This window comes from Eschrichtius robustus, chromosome 21 (genome assembly GCF_028021215.1).
Source record: "Eschrichtius robustus isolate mEscRob2 chromosome 21, mEscRob2.pri, whole genome shotgun sequence".
Classification (NCBI taxonomy): Eukaryota; Metazoa; Chordata; class Mammalia; order Artiodactyla; family Eschrichtiidae; genus Eschrichtius; species Eschrichtius robustus.
The window spans coordinates 32,771,319-32,794,585 of NC_090844.1; the positions used below are offsets into that span (position 1 = coordinate 32,771,319).

The window sequence follows — 23,267 nt, forward strand, 5'->3', positions numbered from 1 at the left end:
CACATTTCCCAAACACATGAGGACAGTTTTGTTCTTCCTAAAGTTCTCTTCTCCCACGTCATCCTCCTAAATCACTCCTTCCTGTGTTTATGACTTTCAGGAGCCCCCGAGGTTTTCTCATCCCAAGGACATGACAAGCAATGGTATCAGTGTGGCTGCTACAGATTCTGGGAAAGGGGCAGGGCCACACAAGAGTCTGGCAAATGTGACTGACTACCTGAAGTGAGAGTACATGTGACAACCTCAGCCTCTCTTCAGTCCTCAGCCTCTATCCAAGGTTTCTCCATAGCACACTATTTTTTTTTTTTCAGCAGGTGAAACAATTTTATTTCACAGTTGTCTTTAAAACCACAAAGACACTATGTTCTTCATATAAAAACGTTAGTTCAGATAACTATACTTTCTAGAAAATGATTATAGAGACGCTCTTAAAGAAAATGCACCCCATTATATGGTTTTGGTGAAGTTGCTTGGAAAAAACTCACATCTGGACTGATTCCTAAAACACACCATTCCACCATTCTGCATCTTTTGGTTCAAAGTATAGGTTATTGTCATCAGTACGTGTTCCTGCATTCTTACATGTATGATAATACATATATAGACTGGTTTATCATTTAATGTTCCATTGGTTCATCAGCCTTTTCTGCAGGTTCATCAGCAGGTTGAGTAGGCTGTGTCTTTCTCTGTGGTCTTTCTTCAAGACCTTCCAGGAAAGGAGACACATCATCATCATCATAAATCGTAAACTCCAAGTCTTTACCAACAATTCCAATGGAAACATTCTTTGTAGTTAGGTCCTGTTCTGCAGGAAGTGTCTCCCGTAAGGCACTCAGACCATGCTTAACCAGTTCATTCAAATTGCACTCCATAAACTCTGACATATGTCTCTCCAAGTTAAGTACGAGCTGACTGAGAACGGGCTCCAATGGACATAACTCTGCAGTCAAAATAGTTAGCAGATGGACAAGTTTGGAAAATGTGAGGGCCCATATCATCATAACCAGCAATAAGCAGCCCAACACCATATGGTCTCCGGCCATATCGTTGCGTTGGTATCTGAGTTTTGCTTCCAATTAGAGATACAAGACGAGACACAGGAAGAGGTCTGTCAAATACAAATCTGGAATCCAAACACTCCTGGCGCATAAAATTACATAACAATCTAGCATCAGCAGTAAGTCCCGCAGTTGAGATACCAATATGGTTATCAACATGGAGAATTTTTTTCTGATGAGCTGCAAGTTCTGACTGTGCTCTCTTCAATGCAACCAACACTGCATGGGTTTTCGATTTCAGACCAACTGTGGCTGAACCTTGTTTGATAGCTTCCATTGCATATTCAATTTGATGAATCCTGCCCTGAGGGCTCCAAACAGTTACATCATTGTCATACTGATTGCGAAACATGGTTCCGGCGCGAGGCTGGCTTCGGCCTCCTGAAAACCCGCGGACCGAGCAGCGCTGCCCCATAGCACACTATTGACATTATGGGCAGATAATTCTTTTGGGGTGGTGGGGAGGGCTGTCCTATGCCTATGGAAGGGTGAGCCTGGATCTACGACTCCGGACTCCTGGTCTCCGCCCCCAGGCCTGACCATTCACTCAGACTCTCAATAAATACTTGTATTAAAAGACCTTACACGGGGACCACATCTGGGAAAACATCGCCGCACCCTCATAAGTTACAGGGGGAGACCCGAACTGGCCAAGCCATGACAGGAGCTGTGAGGGCGACAAAAGAGCATTGCAGGGATCGGACATCGGATCGCCAGAAGCCCTCCGCCCTCCTGTTTCATAATGCCAGGGCCCCATCGCCGCGTATCGCCGGTCCCCGGTCCTGCCTCCACCGCGCACCCTTCCCCAAGGTTGGCCGGGGCCTGGAGTCACCATCCCCTGTTCGGACCTACAGACCTCGCCGCTGCTGAGCTCTACAGATTCCGCTCCTTCCACACAGTTCGCCAATTCCGCGGACCTTACTGAGCCGCGCCAGCCACCGTCCGCGAGGCTTTGGCGCGCCCGTGACGTCACTGTCGTGCGCCTCTCCCGCAGCAAGGGGAATATGGCTCTAGCACGGCGGCTGCGGCTGTTGTTGCTCGCGGCTCGGTTGCTTCTGGCGCCTCGCCGGGACCTGACGGTCCGCGGTCCCAACGAGCCCCTGCCCGTGGTGCGCATCCCGCGGGCTCTACAGCAGCGGCAGGAAGAGCGGCAGAACGGGCAGCGGAGCCTCCCGCGGCCGGTGCTGGTGCGACCTGGGCCGCTGCTGATTTCAGCGCGGCGACCGGAGTTGAACCAGCCGGCACGCCTCACGCTGGGCCCTTGGGAGCCCGCGCCACTCGCTTCGCGCGGCTGGAGGAATCGGCGCGCCCACGGGGACCATTTCTCCATCGAGCGCGCGCAACATGAGGCTCCGGCGCTGCGGAACCTCTCGCCCAAGGGCAGCTTCACCAATCTGGGTCTGGAGCTCCGCGTTCTGAGCGCACTACAAGAGGCTGCTCCCGAAGTTGTTCAGCCCACAACCGTGCAGTCGAGTACCATTCCCCCACTCATTCATGGCCGCCACATCCTCTGCGCCGCAGAAACCGGCAGTGGCAAAACTCTCGGCTACATGCTACCTCTCCTTCAACAGCTCTTGGGCCAGCCAAGCCTGGACCCCTGTCGTATCCCTGCTCCTCGAGGCCTGGTTCTTGTGCCTTCTCGAGAATTAGCCGAACAGGTGCGGGCCGTGGCCCAGCCCTTGGGCAGCTCCTTGGGCCTCCAGGTGCGGGAGCTAGGGGGAGGCCATGGCATGAGTAGGATTAGGCTGCAACTGTCCAAACAACCTCCAGCAGATATACTAGTGGCCACTCCGGGGGCTCTGTGGAAGGCCCTGAAAACGCAACTCATCAGCCTGGAGCAGCTGTCCTTGGTGTTGGATGAGGCAGACACGCTGTTGGATGAAAGCTTCCTGGAACTGGTGGATTACATCTTGGAGGGGAGCCATATAGCAGAAGGCCCAGCTGACTTAAAAGACCCCTTCAATCCCAAAGCTCAGTTAGTGCTGGTGGGGGCCACATTTCCCGAAGGTGTAGGCCAGCTGCTGAGTAAAGTTGCCAGCTTAGACTCTCTAACTACCGTTACCAGTGACAAGCTCCACTGCATCATGCCTCATGTCAGACAGACATTCATGAGGCTGAAGGGAACAGAGAAGGTGACTGGCTTGGTGCAGATCCTCAAGCAGCATGACAGAGCATATAGGACTGGCCCCGCAGGAACTGTTCTGGTGTTCTGTAATTGCTCCAGCACTGTGAACTGGCTGGGGTATATTCTGGATGACCACAAAATCCAACACTTAAGACTGCAGGGACAGATGCCAGCCTCAATGAGAGCAGGCATCTTCCAGTCCTTCCAGAAGGGCTCCCGAGATATACTTCTCTGCACAGACATCGCCTCTCGGGGCCTGGACAGCACCCAGGTGGAGCTAGTCATCAATTATGATTTCCCTCTCACCCTGCAAGACTACATCCACAGAGCAGGGAGGGTGGGCCGGGTGGGGAGCGAGGTGCCAGGCACCCTCGTCAGCTTTGTGACCCATCCCTGGGACGTGAGCCTGATTCAGAAGATTGAGCTGGCAGCTCGCCGGAGGAGAAGCCTTCCAGGACTAGGGTCCTCCTCAGTGAGAGAGCCTTTGCACCAGCAGACCTTATTGCAGCAGGCTTATATATGATGCCACAACAGGGACCTTTCCCTCTGTGCTGGATGGGTGAGCACACTTTTCAGTAGGGTGCTCTGGGCTGCCTAGTCACCTTCTGAAGGCCCGGGCTGCTGTCTGGTTTCAAAAGGTAAGCTGCTGGCCAACACTGGAGGGTAAACTACTGAGCATGGCTCTCTGTAGTCTTTCACATGAAGAATAAAGTCGATCTTGGCTCTGTATTATGTCATGGTTTCTAACAATAAGCGATGTTTCTATGGGTGTCCCTTAATAACATTTTGCACTGGGGCAGAATTCACTACACTGAGAAGATTCACACTCCAAACTACCACACTTAGGACGAAGGCGCTTTCAATTCATGTTTTACTTTAAATTTTATTTCCTGCCCCAAACATCCATTAAGCGCCCAGGAGAAGGAAAAGGGGATGTGACTAGCAATAGAGAGAAATGTTCTTCACAACAATGGCCATGGCAAGCTTAGGCACTTTTGGTGAAATCTCTCTGGGAAGTACTGGCAGAGGAATAAAAGGCACACTGACACAGAAGTATTGCTTGGTGTGCATTTCCAGGCTCTGCCTTCCTTCTCATCTCTTGATGGCAGGCGGAGGAAGAGGAGAAAAGGTTAAACTTTTTTATAAACTGGCAGAATAAGCTTATCACATCCTCTCACTATCTCTGCATAGGTTCTAGTCTCTGCAGCATTATATAAGCTTTGCCCAAAGTAATGAACAGTTGAAAGTCAAATGTAATACTTCACCAAACAACTTAAAAATGCTTGCACACCGGAAAGGATTAAGTTGCAGAGAACACAAATGGACCCAGAGCAACCTTTGCCAAAAGAGAATATTGTGCTAAATGTACAGCCATAGCTCTTTTCCATATGAAGAAACAGTCAGAAGGATAAAAGAACTTGGTCAAAATCACACAAGTAAGTAGGACAGAATCTGGTCTGTCTGTCTCTCCCAAGGGTTGTGTTCTTTAACCACCAGGCTAGCTTTCCTCAAATCTGATTCATGCATAGAATAACTCTACCCCTCTGTTTGCCTTGAATATTCCCTGTTTATACGTATGCCTGCTGCAGTTTTTCACATTGCCCACTTTGACTCCCAAAAGCAACCGAGAATACACAATACTTTGGTCACTCTATCCATGGACCACTGTGGTGGGACTGCCCAGGAAGCTTATTAAAAGTGCAGCTTCGAGAGCCCTACTCCAGATCTAGATAAGTTTTCTGAGGGTTGGCTCAGGAATCCAGGTACAAGTCTTTTTAAGTGGTTTTGTGGAACCCCCCAGGTGAGTCTCTCGCTCTCTTAAGTTAAGAAACCATTTCTTCTGCCTCCCGCAGATGCCCAGCCAGGTCCTGTTAAGGTAGGAGTCCCCGCACCACATCAGAGGGATGCTCCCAGCCAAGTCATCTCTGGAGCCTTGGAGAATCTGGATGGTCTCGTGCTGGCCCACCTGCCATGACAAACCTCCTCCAGAGCATTCCCCTTCCCATTTTACCTTCTACCACTCCCAAAGGCAGTCTGCTCCAATGAGGCCTGACTTCGTCTGTCCTAACGTGCACCCGCTCATCCAAGCAGTTTAGGAATACAAGGTGCTGTGGTTCTCAACCAGGGTGGCCCAACCTCAAAAATAGTAGTCCAAGCAGTGTCTGCCTCCTGGGCACATCCCCTCTGCAACAGCCCCAGTAAACGAATGTCCCATCCTTGCTTTTTCAAGGTCGGCAACAGGGAGTCCCCTCCTAAAGAAGGTTCTCTCGCATTGCCACACTCTCAAAGGCTGCCCCCAGTGTGCTTCCTTCCTGTGGGCCTGATCAGGCTAAGGGCAGAGTTGTCTCTTTCCTTCTCTGAGTCGGACCAAATCGCCTTAGTAACACCTCTTCACAGTGGTGACCATGTGTTTCACGGGGGCTGCTGCTGAGCCTTTATCTCATCCTTTCATGGTGGAGAGAGGGAGGATTATAATGATTTTTACTTCTAGGGGAGAGGGGAGTGTAATGATTATGTTGTCATTTTGTATTATGTCCTTTGGTCATGAACTTGTTTTGAATTTCATATGAAAATCGGCCCACCATTCCCACTTTGTGAGGTCATTCAGCACCCTCATTTTGCACCTTTAACATCTCTCTCAGTATCACTTGGAAATGTTTGAAATGGCATGAGCTTGTCCTCACGTTCCTATCAGCTGTAAATCCGGAGCCCCAACACGAACCTAACCATTGAGCAGAACACCTCTCCACTACCTGTGTAACACTGGGTAGGCCCTGTCACCTCTTGCTTTTCTTCAGTCCTCAGTTGTGAAAATGTGAGGGTTCTATGAATTTATATTTGGGGCAGGACAAGGTCGAGGAGAGTGTGACTTTGCTTTTATTCTTCCAAACTGGAATGTCTTCCCTCTCTTCCCCATGGGTCCAAATCTCACTTGTCCTTCAGGCCCACTGCCAAGGAGCCTTCCCTGATTCTGCCTCTTAGGGTCAGTGCCATACAACCTAGCTCTCTCTTACGTTAATCTTGCCTCTCAAGCCAATCTCAGAATGTGGGTCTCTCTTGCCCTCCTGGGGCCCCTGGGGCTGTGCCAGCCCACCGGCACGCCCCACGTGGGGTGTCTGCTAGACTAGGGCATGGGTGGGGAGGCCCAGGTGTGAGGGGCCAGGCAGAGTACCTCTTCCCTCCCCCTGCTCTCCTCCACAAAACTGCCCCTCCTCCTGAAGCCTGACCCCCAAGTCACAGGTTCCTTATTATGACCTCACTGGGTAGTGATGACCTCACCGGCCTTCTCACAGTTTCCATGGCAGCGTAACTGCCAACGTGCTGCCCTCAGAGAAACTTCCCTGACAGTTCTCCACCAGATACCAACCTCTTTGGTTGTCTGAGGGAGAATGTGTGACCGGATCCACTATCTTTACTCGAACCTGTGCTCTGTTCCGTGGGTGGGCAGTGCGGCAGGTACACCGAGACCGGGCATCTCTACAGGAGCCATGGTGTACACACCACCTCACCTGGCTGCCTCATGTTCCTGTGGGGCTTGCCCACTGCGTATACCTGAGCGCGTTCCCAGCCGTAAGTAATACCAGTGACCTGGGACACCTTCAGGGACCCACAGTGCTCATTGCTGAGGACAAGTGAAAGGTCATCCCTGGACAAGTGTGCAGGATGGTCCTGATCTTTATAAATGTAGCTTCCCCTTTGGGCTACAGGATGCTTCCATTCAGACCCTTTCCTGATTGGCCTCTTAGCAAAAGACAAGTGCATTTTTGTTGGCAAATGGTAAATGGAGCAGTTTGAGGAAGAGGGCCACTCTTGAAACACACCTTCAAACCCAGGCACCTCTATGCTGTCATGTAGACATCTATATCGGTGCCCTCAGACACATCCCATCCTGAGCTGCTGAGTACTAGGGGAGAGGGTGGTGCCATATTGATGGGAAGACCGGAAGAACCAAGAGGGGTGTTGAAGTGCTAATGAGACTGGAGGGCTGAGGAGATGGTGTCCCAGGAGGCTGGGTTGATGTGAGCCTAGACTTGGTACACAGAACGCGGTTCGCAGTCTCCTGATCACCCTGCCTCAGTATTTGGCCTTGTTCTAATCTAGATAAAAGGATCAGAGGGCTAGAGTTCAGTGTGGTTGAAACAGGCAGTATAAATGGGGCCCAAGAGGGGTTGCCAAGGTGGGAGGGGTTCTTAACCAATTTATATTAGATTATTTCTTTCCGAAACTTGAAAGACATTTCCATTAAAGCCTCAGAAGTGACAGACTGCAAGAAATGTTTTCTCTGTTGTGGAAGGGAGAGATGGAGAGGCTCATGATTGCAATGACTTTCGGGTTCTACTGTTTTCCCTGGAAACGGTGAAGAGACTTCCTCATGTGCTGCAGCCGTTGGCTCTAGGAATTGCTTTTGCAGCCAGTGTCCCTTCTCTAGGGACTCATAGAGGTGATGGGCCAAGGCTGTGTTTTGGATGTCAAGTAGATTAAAGGTCTTCAGCCAGAAACTGGGAGAGACATGAGAGAGGGAAATTCTGGCAGGAGACTGTGTACAGCAGAAGTGACTGATCAGTTCTGATTTTCTTTGCAGTAGCAGTTCCTTTGGCCACGCCAGCAAAGGTGGAAGCAGAGAAGCCAGTCCCCAGACGTGCTCCCAAGAGAAAGCACTCTCCGGAAAAGTCGCACAAAGATCTGGGTTGCCCCAGACCCAAAATCCGGCAATTGCAACCTGGTGCCAGGAGGTAGACCCCACAGAATCCTGCTGGCTGAGCCATTCTGAAGAGAGAGCAATGGTTTAACTGCCTAAGGCAGCGAATGCCTCTTCCTGCTGTGACCCACCCCGTGCCCCACTGCCCGCTGCCACAGATTAGAACTTGCATCGTTTTGTTTTTCTTTTTTTAAACATTTTTCTTTTTTTAAAAAAATAAAAATATGGAATGCTTCACGAATTTGCGTGTCATCCTTGCGCAGGGGCCATGCTAATGTTCTCTGTATCGTTCCAATTTTAGTATCTGTGCTGCCGAAGCGAGCACCGTCGTTCTGTCTGAGCCTTCCTCAGCCAGGAGCCTCCTTCCACACTAAATGGCCATAAGCAAGGAGCCTCAGAAACTGACGTTTGAAATGAGAGTCTGCCCTGAACATCCCAGGGCTGAAGCTGGCCTGGAAGAAAACGTGACGTTCCTCTGCTCAATCCTCAGGGGCCCCTTTGTCAGCTGAAGACAGAAAAGTCTGCACTCTGCGAGCCGAGGAGGATGCAGGAGCAGAGACAGGGTGCAGAGAAGCCTTAGCAGTCTACCACATGGGCTCCTTCCCTGAGCCATTGTCAGCGGCCACCACCACAAACCAGGGGGGAGCTGGGTTTTTTGAACCTGAAAGCGGCAATCTGTGGCTTCCCAAAGAGCCTCCTGCCTGGGGTCTCAGGAGGCAGGATAGAGAGACCCAGGAAGACCTGCTCCCTGAAGCAAGGACAGGATGGAGAGTCAAGCAGCACGCACCCTGCCCCGAGGTTCACATGCTCCTTTATTCCCAGCCCTTTCTGTCCCCAGTGGGGTTCCTTACTGCTCAATGTTTTTCTGTAACAGACTTCTAGGGTCGCCAGTGCTCACACTTAGGTCACTACCCCTGTGCTAGGCACTCCTGCTACCCAGGAAAGGTTCCAAAGGTGGAACAGCTCCAGGGGGTGCCAGGGATCAGAGCAAAAACTTGAGAGGCTGGGGATGAAGGAGTTTGGGCACAGTCCCTAAAGCATCTCAGTGGTTGAGCTTCTGTGAGAAGGCACATCCCCTCTAGGGGTGTGTGTGTGTGTGTGTGTGCGTGTGTGTGTGTGTGTGTGTTGGGGGGAGGGGGTCCCCAGAGGAGGCAGCTAGGGGGAGGGCCTGAGGCTGGAAATGGGGAATGGTGTGCGGCCTCTGAGCAAGCACAGGCACTTAGCCCTTGAGGTTTCTGGGAAAGCTAGAGCCACAAGGGCCACGAGATAAGGCAAGTGTAGCAGCAGAACCCAGGTGCCAGGTCTTTCCTCAGAACCTATACTTCTCCACGAGGCCGGGCCTTCCATGCTGAGGTAGGAGGGATCCTAGCCAGAAGGTCAGCCAGCAGCCCTGGGAGGAAGGCCCATTTCCTTCCACTCAAATAGCCTACTGACTGGGTTCCTGCTCTGTTGAGGAAAAGGGTCGTTGACTCTCCCCAGAAGGTGTTCAGCTCACATCCCAAAAGTCCCTCTCTTTAGGCCCTGGGGAAGTGTAGCAGCTCCTGAGGGCGCTCTTTCCTGAGGCTGGCTGACAGAAGTGGGGGGGGGGGTTCCTGAGAGTTCCCGGGTGCTGGTTGAAGTCCCCAGAGAATGGTCATGCAGGCTGGGGAGTCAAGCAGGTGGAGAGAGAAGGTTGGGGGCAGAGGGCCCCTTCCTGAATCCAGAGCTCACAAGGTTACCCCCCCATTTCCAGAAACTCTCTCTTCCCCCACACCAGCCCACAGGGCCCCGTACCGGGACACTGGGAGCCCAGAGCACCTGTGGCTGCAGAGACGCTCGCACGCAGCCCTCGGAGTGCGCGGGGCCGGCTGCAGGCAGATGGGGACGAGGTGTGCTCCCGGCAGGCCTCGGGCTGAAGGTGGCCCTCTGAGAGAAGCGGCCCAGCTTGGCCAGGAAGGTGAGAGGCGGGGGAGAGCAACCTAGGGCGCCCCCTCGGAGCAGCAGGAGTGGGAAGAGGCGCAGGGGCGGAGGGAACCCGCGACGGGAGGCGAGTGGGCTCTCAGCAGAGGCCAGCTTAGCCCGCGGGAGCTGCCTCTGCGCAGGGGGCGGGAGGGCAGTGCCGCCCCGGTGCTGCCAGGCTTCTCGGATCGCGGCTCTCCGCACACGGCTCGCAGGGCCCTGTAACTCTGTATCCCCTCCCTCACCCCGCCCCCCTCGCGAGGCCGCGCCGCTGGGTGGCCTGTGTCGACGGGCAGAACCCCATCGCCCGCCCCTCTCAGACCCGCCTCTGCCCCCCTGCCTGGCCCTGAGCAGCTTGCGGCCCGGGGGCCTCGAAGGTCCCCGCGCACTCCGCCAGCGGCCTCTGCTGTGTCTGCTGCTGCTGCTGTGTCTGCTGCTGCGGCCGGGAACCCGCGTCCAGACCACGCCGGGCACCTCCAGCACCCCAAGTCCGCGGGAGCGCACGCGGGCCCTGAGGCGGGACTTCCCGCTTGTGGACGGGGGGCTGCAGTGTGTGCGGGCTGGTGGGGGCCGGTGGGGGCCTAGCCTGGCCCTGGGCAGGGGAGGAGGTCCGGAGCATGCAGAGCTAGTGGGGAGGCTCCCTCACACCACCCCTGGATGTCCTCTCCATCATCTATGGATGCCCTTCCCCTTCTCTGTCATCCCCTCCCTGGTGGGAAGCCCTCAGCCCAGGCCTCAGCTGCTCCTAGTATAGTCTGTGTGACAGTGTGAGGTGGGGGACCCCCCGGCTGGCCCAGGCCAGGCAATGTGTCCTGCCTGATCCCAAGACCTAAGGAGCCCACCCATTTGCCTTGACCTCCCTCCAGCCACAACGACATGCCCCTGGTCCTGAGGCAGTTTTACCACAATGGGATACAGGATGTTAATCTGTGCAATTTCAGCCATGGCCAGACCAGCTTGGACAGGCTGAAAGACGGTCTCGTGGGTGCCCAGGTACCAAAGGGACACACAAGGTGCCACCATGGCTGCTGGGGAATGTGGGGCAGTTTGGGGGCCTCAGAGACCACAGCTTAGTCACATTGGAACTAAGTTACCATAGTGACCTAGAAAGTGCCATGCCATGGATGCTGGGGGTTACAGGGGTCACAGTGAGCCAACCTGACGGGCATCCAAGTACCACAGAAACAGCAACGCATTCCATGTGACTTCTGGGCACAGTGAGTGCTGTGCCAGCTGAGGAGGCTATGAGAAGCCCAAGGAGTTCCAAAGCCCAAACCAAGCCCTGGCCTTCCCTCAGTTCTGGTCAGCCTACGTCCCATGCCAGACCCACGAACGGGATGCTGTGCGCCTCACCCTGGAGCAAATTGACCTCATCCGCCTCATGTGTGTCTCCTATTCTGAGCTGGAGCTTGTGACCTCAGTTAAAGGTAGACGGGGGACTTCCCTGGTAGTCCAGAGGTTAAGACTCCAAGCTTCCACTGCAGGGGGCTCGGGTTTGATCCCCGGTGGGGGAACTAAGAGCCCTCATGCTGCACGGCACGGCCCAAAAAAAAAGGTAAACAGACTGGTGGTGGTAGGTGCTAGGGACTTCAGTAAGCTACCCCTGCCTCTGAAAATGATCATCTGACCTACCTGCCCCCAGCTCTCAACAATACCTGGAAGTTGGCTTGCCTCATTGGTGTGGAGGGCGGCCACTCACTGGACAGTAGCCTCTCCATCTTGCGTACCTTCTGTGCGCTGGGTGTGCGCTACGTGACACTCACCCACACCTGGAACACGCCCTGGTGAGCGCAGTGCAGATGGTAAGGGCCCAGTGAGGCAGGGATCTGCCCAAGATCACGCTGGGGACCAAAGCAAGTTTACCCCCGGGATCCGGCCCTGAACCTGGGGTGGGGAGGGGAATGGAGGTTTGCAGAACAAGACTGAATCCCCAGAAGGGCCCTCCTACTGCCAGGCACAGCCCAGTTTGGGTCCCTTCTCTTGCACCAGGGAGTTGCAGGTGTAGACGGTTCGACAGAACCTCTTTCTAGGCTCTTGTAGCCAAGTCATGGCCACCAGTCAGACTGCCTCCTGGCCATCCTGCAGGGCACAGAGCTCAGCAAAGGGTATCCACCCCTTCTACAGCAATGTCAGTCGGCTGACCGGCTTGGGCGAGGTAAGGACCCGCGTTCCATACCCTGCCCCACATGAATGTACAGCCCCGCCTGTTCCCAACAGATAAATGCACACAAGGCAAATGCAGCCCTGATGCCCTCTCCCCATCCTGTCCCTGCAGAAGGTGGTGGCAGAAATGAACCGCCTGGGCATGATGGTGGACTTGTCCCACGTCTCGATGCTGTGGCACGGCGAGCCCTAGAAGTGTCACAGGCACCTGTCATCTTCTCCCACTCAACTGCCCGGGGTATGTGCAAGAACACTCGGAATGTTCCTGATGATATCCTGCAGCTTCTGGTGAGAGACTGCCCTGGCCCTCAAACCTAAAGCAAGAGGTTCAAACCGGGAGCCCTTGAACCTGAGCCTCTTCTCCCTCAATTTCCTCAAACCCCAGGTTAAATATCTTCTGCCCCCAAAACCCACGGTCCACAGCCCCTGAACTCTTGAGCCCTAGGTGGGGGTCTAGGTGGTAAGATACTCCTCCAAACCCGGCAACCCAGGGCCAAGACACCACCCAGACCAGGGCTGCGGCTCCTCCATTCACACAAACCCAGAGAGGAGACGACTCTGACCTCAACACCTTCCTCACAGGGGCCGAGAGCGTGAACAGGCAGGTGGCTGTGCTGGGGGCCAAGCTGACTGTCCACCGGTCCGCCCCTGCAGAAGAAGAATGGTGGCATCGTGATGGTGCCCTTGTCCGGCGGGTGCTGCAGTGCAACCCGTTAGCCAACGTGCCTACTGTGGCAGGTGAGCCTCACCCTGGGCTCTCTGAAAACTCTGATTTGGAGCTGAAGCTGGGTCCAAACTTGGGGAGGACTTCAGAAGAGCCCCAGTGGTTTGACCCACCTGTTGGCAATAGGTACAGCTCCCAAAAACCCAATAATGGACGGTACACAGCACCTTGGTGCCATGTGGAACTGGAGCCACGGGATCAAAACTGCGATACTGATGGGTATCAGGGAGGCTGTCAGACACAGAGCCCGGGTGCTGCCCAACTGTGCCTCTGCAGGGGCTCCTAAAGCGCACTGGCCCTACCTCTGGCCAAGGGACTGGACAGCTCCTTAGGTCTCTGGGGTCTTCATCAGTTGTACTCTTGTTCCTCTCTCATCCTCCACACCCGGGGAAAGGAGCCCCCACAGGTTCTCAAGGAGACTGGGAGGCAGGGTGAATCGTGGGTGGGAAATGGCCCAAACAGGGGGCTCTGGGGTCCACTCCAAATCTGAAGTCCAGTCTAGAGCCAGCTGGGATCACTTCAGATCAAACCTCAGGGCCCTTTAGTTGGTACTCTCGGTGCCAGGCCACGAAGGAACTGGCCTGTTTGGCCTACAGGCTGCAAAAAGGGGAATCAACAGAGGCCAGTCATCACCCGCACCCCTGCCCTGGAAGCCCCACACTGCTGACTTCCCATTCTTCAGATCACTTCGACCACATCAGGGCAGTCACTGGATGCAAGTTCATCGGGATTGGCGGAGATTATGACGGGGCTGGCCGGTGAGTGCATCCCCGTGGCTTGTCACGGGCTGGCTGGGCAGCAGAGGGGCGTTCACAGCCACCGTGCCCACCACACTGTGGTCCTCATGGCCTTGACCATAGCCTCAGGTGTGCTGGCCCAACTGGTATCTCCCCTCTCCCAGGGTCTGCTTCCTGGGCTCTCCTGTCTGTTTGGCCCTACTCTAGGTCATCATATTTGTCTAAAACACCACACAGAGCTCATCTGCCCAGCATCTGTGCCCATCCAGTGCCAGCAGACCCACGGCCTCTGAGCAGACTCTTAGCAAGGTCTGAGCTGGGCTGACCATCTTCTCTGCCTGCAGCTGGGTCTGTGCATGCAGGGGGGTCAACCCAGTTCTTAAAAAGCTTTTCTTCTCTTTATAAATGGAGGCAAAAATTGCATTCAGTGAAAGGCATAGATCTTAACAGTACAATTCAATGACTTTTGACGAATAGTCGAGGTGCTTTTGGGGCCTTCCTCTGAAGGCTGAAGAGCAGGAGTGAATCATTTACTCTCTCCAAGTCTCCATTTTCCATATCTGACCAGGGCTGGGGTTCAGTGGACCCTGGACACATAGGACTTTGGTTCTGACTCAGGACCAGGGAACAGGTCTGAGGCCCAATAGCTGGCTGGCTGGCGGCCACACAGGTTCCCGCAGGGGCTGGAGGACGTGTCCATATACCCGGTACTGATAGAGGAGTTGCTGAGGCGTGGCTGGAGTGAGGAAGAGCTCTGGGGTGTGCTTCGAGGAAACGTGCGGCGGGTCTTCAGACAGGTGGAACAGGTATGCTGGGCTGGGCAAAAGAGTAGCTCTGAGCAGGTGGTCTGAGCAGGTGTACGTGGGGGTGCTGTGAGAGGTGCTGCCCGCTGACTGCCGCCTCCAGGTACGGGAGGAGAACGAGGGACAGAGTCCCTTGGAGGATGAGTTCCCAGATGAGCAGCTGGACAGCTCTTGCCGCTCCGTCCTCCCACGTCTGCATCAGAGAGAGGATCTGGTTCCAGACCAGAAACTAACCAGAGCTGCGGTTCGTGGGAATCCCATTTTGTCACCTAAGTGGTCATTCTCAAAATCTTGCCCCCACATGGGCCCAGGCCTCACAGTTATTGCTGCCTTCCCAGTCCTCATTGTCTGGCTCTGGTGATCCAGTTAATCCTGCCAGATGTCACTTTGGCAGCCACAGATACCCCACAAAGTTTCCTTGCATGCGAGCACAAACATTTCCTATGTATTATTCTTTTCTGATAATTCTTTCAATGTATCCCTTCTGGCTTTGTGCAAAGCGATTCTTTGCCTTGTACACGGGGACCACATCTGGGAAAACATCACCGCACCCTCATAAGTTACAGGGGGAGACCCGAACTGGCAGGAGCTCGCCGCTGCTGAGCTCTACAGATCCCGCTCCTTCCACACAGTTCGCCAGTTCCGCGGCGAGCTCATCTTTCTTGATGTTCTTCCCTTAGGAGACGTGTACAACGCAGCAGGATTCTCAACCCGTTCCCCGTGGTCACTTGTGCTAGATGGAGCTTTGCAGTGTTCTGTGCCGGCCGTGGGCCGCTGCTGGAACACTGTGTGACAACTGCCTGCACAGGACTTCGGGGATAATGAAATGTCTGTCTTCCCAGCCTGACGCTGCTGAAAACCACGCTTCTCAGAGAAGGAGAGAGATCCAGCTGGTCCACACCTGCATACACATTTGTTGACATGTGCAGGTGACAGCAGGCTCTAGCAGGACCCACATCAGCTTGAATTCAAGAACTCGCGTGCCAGCCCTTGACAGCAGCTGAAGGGGGGTTTGCAAGAGATGCAACCTCGAACCATACCCTAGGCTGAACCAGAGATGCTGTTGGAAGAAATAGGCCGTTGTGTCACTTTCACGAAGAGTTTGGCCACGAGAAAAGTCCCCCAGAGCCTAGCACTGTGGGAGAGGCCTCACCCACAGAGCAGGGCAAGTGTCCCAGGCAGGGTGCCCCGCGCCCGGCACCCCGCCAACCCAGCAGGAAGGTGCCCCCCCTACGCCCCAGACAACGGGAGCTCTCCCTTCCTGAATAATTGAGCTTCTCATCCAGAAGAGGTTCTCTTCCCACCCAAACATTAGCGCTTCTAAATATTTCAGGATCCCTGGGTTGTAGAGGGTCACTCGCCGTGCCCTTTGGATAAATGAAGCCAACGTCAGCTGCTTCTGGGCTGGCCTTGAACAAAACCATCAAGATGGAAAATCTCTGCTCCTGCCCTCCCTCCCGTCACCCCCCGTCAAGCCTTTCCTGCTGCATGCAATGACCCGGCTCTTTTGTGAGCAGGTGAAGAACGCCCACTGTGCGTGCAGTTCTGTGGTCCCTGCAGAGATGAGGTGGGTGCGGGGGACCCTCAACCATGCTGGCCTCTGCTGCCATCCCCAGCGCCCTTGATACGGGCTTCAGCACAGCACAGCCAGCCTCAAGAGGCCTGTGGGACCAATGGCGCCCCGGAGGCGATCCCCTGGATGTTCCTGGGAACGCTCCCACGACTCCAAGGCGAGCCCTGCCAGCACCCAACTCCACCAAGCTGGCACTCCTTACCTTTTCCGGATTCCGTTCACAGCCCCCTCCTCATACGCATTCTCAAAGCTTCCAAGGGGAGTGACCCCACTTCTCTGCTACAACTCCACCCTGAAGGCAGCCCCCGCCTGACAGCACCGCCCGCCCCCCTGGCAGGGCAGCCCTGAGTAGCTGCCCCTCCACGTGGACTGTCCGTTCCCATGTCCCACGCCAGCCCGCCGAGGGGTGGAGACTCCAGGAGCGCCACTGTCCGCTCGCACTGCCCCAGCATCACCACCGCCACTTGCATCCACTCTACACTTTCCTCCTGTGTGCTTCCCCACCCCGGTCCCCTGCGTGGGTCCCCCGCTGCGCGTACACAAGCCTGTGCAGAGACAGAGCACAGCCACCAAGTCTGAGCCTCGCCGCTGACGTCTGTGCTTGGAGAGGCTGGAGGAAGCTTCTCCCCAGTCGGCTTCACCGCAGGGTCCTGGTACCCAGTCTGCCTCCATCAGGGAGGTGATGGGACCCCACGGAAGGACGCCCAGAAGCGCTCCCGGCCTGCGGGGTCTGGGGCTGTTAAGCTCTCTAATGCTGGGTCCTTCGGAGAGAAAGTCTTCAGTTACCTGCCTGGGCACCCCATCCCCTCTGAAGATACAAACTAAACCTCCTCCAGGGTCTTGGCCTGGAGGCAGGAGCCGCCCAGGGTCAAAGCCCACCCCTCTCTCTTCCCACCTCTAGACCTGTGGGAAGGGCTCAGGCTAAACTCCCGGTGCCTCTTCTCTCAAACCCTCAAATGATAAGAGAAGAGGTATGTCTGTCCACCTTGCAGGGTCCTTACTCCGCCTGCCAGTAGGTGACATGGTCCTGGAGGTTCTTCTTAAACTGCCAGTCTCACTGTCTTAGCCTCAGAGTTACACACGCCCAGGAAGGACCCCGGGTACACGGCGTCCCGTTACTCCCAACTCTACTCCTGAGCGTCAGGGTTAGCTGACAGCAGGGGACAACCCATTTCAGGGATTTCTCATTTCCAGGGGCTCTTGAATGCAGAAAGAGCCCTAAGAGTCAAAGGAATTTAGCTCCAGTGGTGAAGTTACAAGTCATCTGGCAAACACTTAACAGCTGGAGGGCCAACTAAGCACCCCCTTAAATCTCACCACACAGACTCTGCTGATCCGGGCTGGCCAGTGTGGTTCTCCTAAGGTTGCTTGTGATATTGATCATCTTGCTGTACCTCCCAGTTAAAGACACAGCCTTAGGAAGATGGCTGGACCCAGACCATCAGGCAATCATATTTACCCATTGACCTACCCTCTTCCTCCCTCACTTTGGAAGCTTTAGCGAAACATATTTCACTTCCCACTTTAAAATGAAATCATTAGCCTCTAAATAATGCACCTTGCATGGATAGGAGGGCAGGCAGTCTGCACACTCACCTGTGCTGGTCGATCTGCCCAGTGAAAGGGAGGAGCAGAGTATTCCCCAAGGGGCTTTCTCAGAGCTTCTGAGGCTGAAATTTGAGGGTTGACGGGGTGTACACGTTAGGAAGTGAGAGAGAGAGACTCCAGCTGCAGGAGAGGAGGGGAGAGACTCTCAGTGGTCTTCCTAGGTAGTGAGCTGTTGGAGCGAGTGGCATTCCTCCCCATCTCGCCCATGAAACAGTAAACACAGCACATGTTTCTGTGTCCTTTTCCTAACAATGAATTATTTTTTAAAATATTTTAACTTTGTGTGTTGTTGTACAGGAGGGTCACTGAGGGATATATTTGAGACTAGGACCCCTAACTCCATGAATAGCAAAGTTAATATCTGATGCAGCCAGGACGTTGCAAAGCCTCTTGGGACCCCAGGTACCCAGGACCGCTGTGCACGGAAGAGCCAGCTGCCCACTCGCTGCTCATCCCCCTGCAGGCTCCCCTGTCAATTGCTTACGTAGCCTCCTGTCTGTATGTTCCCTGTTGCAGCTCACGGTGCTTGACTAACTGAGCCCGAAGCATTCAGAGCCTCTTCTGCTGGGTGCTCAGAGCACTGATTCCAAGAGCTGCACCACCAAAACAGGATTCTAAGGGTCGACAAAATGGGAAATCTTGCAGTTTATCCTCTTTCTAAGGATCCACCGTACTTTTTGTTGGTAAAGCCTCTTAGATAACCTTTAAGAAAGACACCTGGGTTTTTTTCCAAACTCACTAAACTTTTCCCATAATGAAATTTGTATTAATATCCTGCAGACTCGTGCTTCACAAAAACACTCAGGAAGTCTTTTCCAGAATCGTATAGGTCGTGTCTGCAACAGTAGTTCTCGTGCAAATGCAGCAGTGAACTTTGCATGACTGTTTCAAGGATGTTTAATGAAAGCCAAGGGCATGATTCCTAAAATGCAATTCAGTGAAGATAATTATACAAGGAAAGAAACTAATATGGTTCAAGTAATTGGCCTTCTGGTAGACCACTGAGAGGCATCTGCCTCAGAGTGCCTACAGGGGTGGATGGGGCGGGGGACCTTGGATGGTCACTCCTAAAGGGCACTCCTCTCCCAGACTTTGTCAGTACTAAACAGCCAACAATTCGAGGTTAGACTCTCAGAGGGAAATCAAAAGCACTGTTATCTTGCTTTAATAATTGAGGATAGGATCTATATGCTTTGGAGACGAGAAAAGCAAATGGCAGAGATGCCATCCAAGTAGGAAACTTGATGAGCTATTCAGTATTCTCCCCTGAATGGAAGTCTCTGTCCTCCTCCAGGACTGAGGCAGGGACGGACTTGCCTGAGGTCATATAGTGAGTTGGTAAGAAGAGAAAGTCACATCCAGTTCCCTGACTCTGTTCAGTGATTACTCACCCTACCAACAACCCAAAGACCTCAGCTCTTCTTGAATATTTTGAACTGAGTTGTGGGCTTGTAAGGTACCCAGAAGTTTTTTATGGTTTTGTTTTATTTTTATTAAGTAGCTGGAAGTCTGAGACCATGGTTGATGCACAACCAGAGGAAAGGGAAGGAAAAGAGGAAAAAGTAGATGAAGTGCGTCCTCCTGAACTCTGGCTATTTTGTTTTCAAACTTCACTTCTCCGTACTCTAACCATGAAAATACCAATGGTCATGGTGATGGCAGTGGCTGTGATTTACTGAGCACCCACTCTGTACTATGTCCTGTCTTAAGCAGGCTCTCTTGATTCTCATGCTGGTTCTGTCTCATTTTTCTGACTTTTAAACCTTGGAATGTCCCACCCACTCCTCTTCTCCATCCTCACTCACTCCCTTGATCTCATGCAGCCCCAAGATTTTTAATGAACTACACATAGATGATCGTATCCCAGCCCCGGCCTCTCCCGGGGCCCCAGATGCTCACGCGCCTCTGTCTACCCATCACCTCCACTTGGGTATCCAAGAGACTACTGCTGCTTAATGCGCCTGAAGCCAAATTCTTGGTTCCTGCACCCCGCAACCAAAGGGTTCTCCTTTCACCCGGTTCTCCGTTTCAATATGTGACAACTCCAGTTTACCCATCGTTCAGGACAAAATCTTTTTTTTTATTGCAAAAGTGTTGTTTCTTTTTTCTTAAATTTTTATTGGAGTAGAGTTGATTTACAATGTTGTGTTAGTTTCAGGCGTACAGCAAAGTGAATCAGTTATACATATACATATATCTGCTCTTTTTTAGATTCTTTTCCCGTACAGGCCATTACAGAGTATTGAGTAGAGTTCCCTGTGCTATACAGTAGGTCCTTATTAGTTACCTAGTTTATACACAGTAGTGTGTATGTGTCAATCCCAATCTCAGGACAAAATCTCGAGGTCTCTCTTTGTGTCTCACTATTCACCCAACCCATCCCGCATACTAGCTCATCCTACAGGTTCTACCTACAGAATATTTCCAGATTCTGATGGTCACTTATCACCACGACCACTGCTGAAAATGAAGCTCTCTTCCTCTCTCACCTGGAGATGCAATCACTTCCGACCTGGTCTTTTGGCTTCTCCACTTACAGTGTTGTTGTTTTTTTTATTGGAGTATAATTACTTTACAATGTTGTGTTAGTTTCTGCTGTACAATGAAGTGAATCAGCTATAGGTATACATATATCCCCTCCCTCTTGGACCTCCCTCCTCCCCCCCGATCCCACCCATCTAGGTTGTCACAGAGCACCGAGTTTACAGTCTTAAAATCTACTTTCCACTGAACAACCAGAGTGGTCCTTCTAAAACGTACATCAGGTCATTTCTCTGCTCCAGGCCACCAGTTGTTTCCCATCTCACTTAGAGTAACCCTGCAAGGCTGCACGATCCAACCAGCCCCTGCTCACACACACACACACACACACACACACACACACCCTCTCTGCCTTCTTCTCCTTGACCCCCACTTTCCCACCCCTCCAGCCACACAGAGCTTCTTCATGCTCCTTGAACTTGCCAAGCACTCTCCCACTCCAGCACCTTTGAACTAGCTCTTTGCCGTACCTGGACATCTATACGGCACCTCATTTTCTTCCAGGTTCTGTTTAAGTATCATCTTACCAAAGATGCCTTCCTTGACTGTCCTTTAAGAAAAGTCATCCCCACATGCATACACTGTCTCCCCTACCCCTCACCCCGGCTTTATTTTTCTTCTAAGTATCATAACCACCTGACACAGATGTCATTGCCGAGTTTTCCATCTTCCTATGTTAGACTATTAACATCCGAAGAGGAGAGACTGTTCTGTTTACTGCTTGATTTCCAGCACCTAGAATACGCCAGAGTATGGATTTATATGTTTATATTATTTGTTAAATCAATGAGTGCAGGTACCGTGATCCAATTTTACAGATGAAGAAACAGAGACTCTTAGAAGCTGATAACCTGCCAAAGACCAGTAAGCGGTAAGTTCAACCAGTAAGTTCATCAGACACTGGAGTCTTTGCCTTGGTGTCCAGTCCCCTGTGGTGCCACCACGTCCATCACATTCACAACAATAAGGCATCTCCTTCTCCCGACCTCTCTTCTGCTGCTTCCAGGAAACAAACTGCTCTCGGGAGGTGTGGTGGGGAAATGCACAAACCAGCAACAGGCAGAGAGAAGTACAGGGTGTGTGTGGTTTTATTGGTGCCACACACCCGGCCTCTTCTGTCTCTTGTAATCGAGTTGCTGAAATGTGTACGGCTGGCCCAGATTCCAGGGCACCTACCCCAGAGGAAAAGCGGGGCTTCCAAAGGAGGCTGGAGATGCCCACAGCCACTTTGCTGAGCCTCATCACACGCACTGCTCAGGCTTCTGGATTAATCCTGAGATGTGGAAAAGAGCAGGAAATCTACCTCCGTAACTGCAGCTCAGCTGGGTCCCTTAGGACATTTCCCAGCAGGCAGAGTGATCCCCGCTTTACCAGTACTGCAGGCCCATCATTAAGCCCAAGATCCGCCATCCCCTCCTGGGAACAGAGTGCCTGACTCGCCCTCCCACCAAGACCTGCCGGGGGAGCCAGTGGACGCCCCTGACCCAGAGCTGCCAACAGATGCCACAGCCCACCTGGCTGCCGCAGGATGGGGCCGGGAGGGACAGGGCAGCTGGCCCCAGTCTGGCTTCCCGCTCCCCCTCCCCCTGCCCCTACCCCCCCACCCCCCAGCGCTGACTCCCCCCAGCTCTCCCCCGGGAGCCACAGCCCACATGCTCCTGAATCTCAAGCTGTTCCCCTTGTACTCCGCCTCCCAGGCTTTTCCCTCAGGCCAAGGGAAGAAACCTCATCAGAAGAATATCAGTCTATTGACATGGGTCCCGACAGCCTTTCTGAACAGAATACCAACGCCTCAAGCCTGCTCTCTGTCTCCGCCACCTCACACCCTAACTGCAACCTCGGGCTCTCTTCCCGGTTCTGTGGGCCCTGGGCTGGGCTCTGAGGCTTCAGGGTCTTTGCTCAGCCTGAGCTGAGATGTGCAGGGGGTGGTGTGCAGTGGGGAGGGTGGGAGACAGGCAGAAATAAAGACTGAGAACTGGAGCCATGCGGGGATGAAGCCAGCAGCCTTGCTGCTGTTGCTACTTCAGAAACCTCACTTATCCTCCTGCCTGTGACCCTTCCACATCCCAAGGACATGTGGCCTGGGAGTCTTGCTTCTTTCCATTTCACGGATTGATCTGGGAGCCCGAAGACAGGTTGACAGGCTGGGTTCGGCCACCTCGCTGCCGCTTCTGCTGCTGCTGCTGATGGTGACGATGGTGGTGCTGTTACAGCATCTCTTCTGGTACCTCCCCTTTCCTCCATCAGCCACTTTCTACTTGTTGCCCTACTCACGAGCCCATGAGTTCCACATGAGTCCCTGGGATATTAGAAGTCATCACGTGTGTGGAGAGGAGCAATGAAGGGGCCATGGGGAGTGCAATCACAAAGGAGGGAAAGCCGAGTTCAGGAAAGATAAACAGATTTCTTTACTGCGGGACTTCTCAGAGCCTTTAATTTATGTGTTTAGATTGGGAATCCCCAGGAGGAAAATCAAGTAACAGTATTCTCTAACTTATTTTTTAAGAGAATGCAATTTTCAGGGCACTCAGCTTCGGACGAGGGCTTCAGAGACCTATTTTGGGAAACATCCCTGTTGGCATGAAACTTGGCCTGAGGCGTGGGGAGGAACTGGGAAGAGCAGACGCTGAGGTGGGACAGAGAGTCCCCCTTTCAGAGAAGCAAGACGCCCCTGTCCGCACCGCTCAGCCCTGGGAGGACTTGCCACGTGTTTGGAAAGGAAGGACGGGGGTGTGTGTATGAGGTGGGCACCCAGAGAGGACGGGGCAGGGAGACGAGAGGAGGGGGGCTGGAGCCCTGGCGGAGACGGTCAGCTGCCTCCCGAGATGTGCCTGAGACCCCTGTGCTCTCCCTTCAGGCCTCAGCCTGTCAAGGAGAGGGGAGGGAGGAAATCCGAGGCTGGCTGAGGCTTTGCTCCCAAAGTTTAGGTTTTGTTTTTAATTCTGTAAAGTGAGTCAATGGAACTGAAGCATTTCCATGCATTTTGGTTTATTTTAACCAGTATTTATTGAATGCCTAGGATGGGGCTGGCTAAGTCAGGGGCTGTGAGGAATGACATTGTGAAGCCCAGCTGCCACTTTCAAAGAGTTGGTAGCATTACTGGAGTGACAAGACCACACCAGCGAACGATTAGGGAACAAGAGAAGACAATGAAGACCAAAGGGAGAAGCGCCAGCATGGCCAGGAGGGTAGGGCTGTGCACAGGGAGACAGATGGCAGGGAGCCTGGGAGGGTTTCCATCTACAAAGACACATGGACGGGGGGGGGGAGACTCCTGCATGAGGACACTCAGGGAGGC

At 53.4% G+C, this 23,267-nt stretch overlaps 2 protein-coding genes, 1 non-coding gene and 2 pseudogenes across 6 annotated transcripts in view; 2 read left to right on the forward strand and 3 right to left on the reverse strand.

Annotated features, from left to right (window-relative positions):
- The window catches only part of ASH2L (ASH2 like, histone lysine methyltransferase complex subunit), a 38,163-nt gene extending 36,165 nt beyond the window's left edge, over positions 1 to 1,998 (reverse strand). For all 3 annotated transcript variants that reach the window (XM_068532207.1, XM_068532209.1, XM_068532206.1), the window contains exon 1: positions 1,915 to 1,998. The gene's annotated coding sequence lies outside the window, so the exon portion shown is untranslated. The remainder of the gene's footprint in view (positions 1 to 1,914) is intronic.
- Positions 277 to 1,962, reverse strand: LOC137756020 (proteasome subunit alpha type-1 pseudogene; annotated as a pseudogene).
- Positions 1,999 to 2,057: 59 nt separating the features above from the next.
- On the forward strand, positions 2,058 to 8,043 carry LOC137756019 (probable ATP-dependent RNA helicase DDX28). 2 transcript variants are annotated; one of them, XR_011072148.1, is made up of 2 exons: positions 2,058 to 3,821; positions 7,766 to 8,043. XR_011072148.1 is itself a non-coding variant. In XM_068532212.1 (1 exon), the coding sequence occupies exon 1, from the start codon at positions 2,063 to 2,065 to the stop codon at positions 3,704 to 3,706; it is 1,644 nt and encodes a 547-aa protein (XP_068388313.1). In that variant the 5' UTR covers positions 2,058 to 2,062; the 3' UTR covers positions 3,707 to 3,912. The 2 variants fall into 2 exon arrangements, 1 of the variants encoding a protein (XP_068388313.1); XM_068532212.1 differs by lacking the exon at positions 7,766 to 8,043 and having other exon boundaries at positions 2,058 to 3,912.
- On the forward strand, positions 6,573 to 14,608 carry LOC137755883 (dipeptidase 2-like; annotated as a pseudogene).
- LOC137756121 (U6 spliceosomal RNA) lies at positions 8,101 to 8,207 on the reverse strand. The gene has a single exon (XR_011072179.1). It is a non-coding gene; the product is annotated as a U6 spliceosomal RNA (small nuclear RNA).
- Positions 14,609 to 23,267: the final 8,659 nt, after the last annotated feature.

Bases quoted from the DNA above. Each gene is read 5' to 3' on its own strand.
- LOC137756019 (XM_068532212.1), top strand. From the start codon at position 2,063: ATGGCTCTAGCACGGCGGCTGCGGCTGTTGTTGCTCGCGGCTCGGTTG.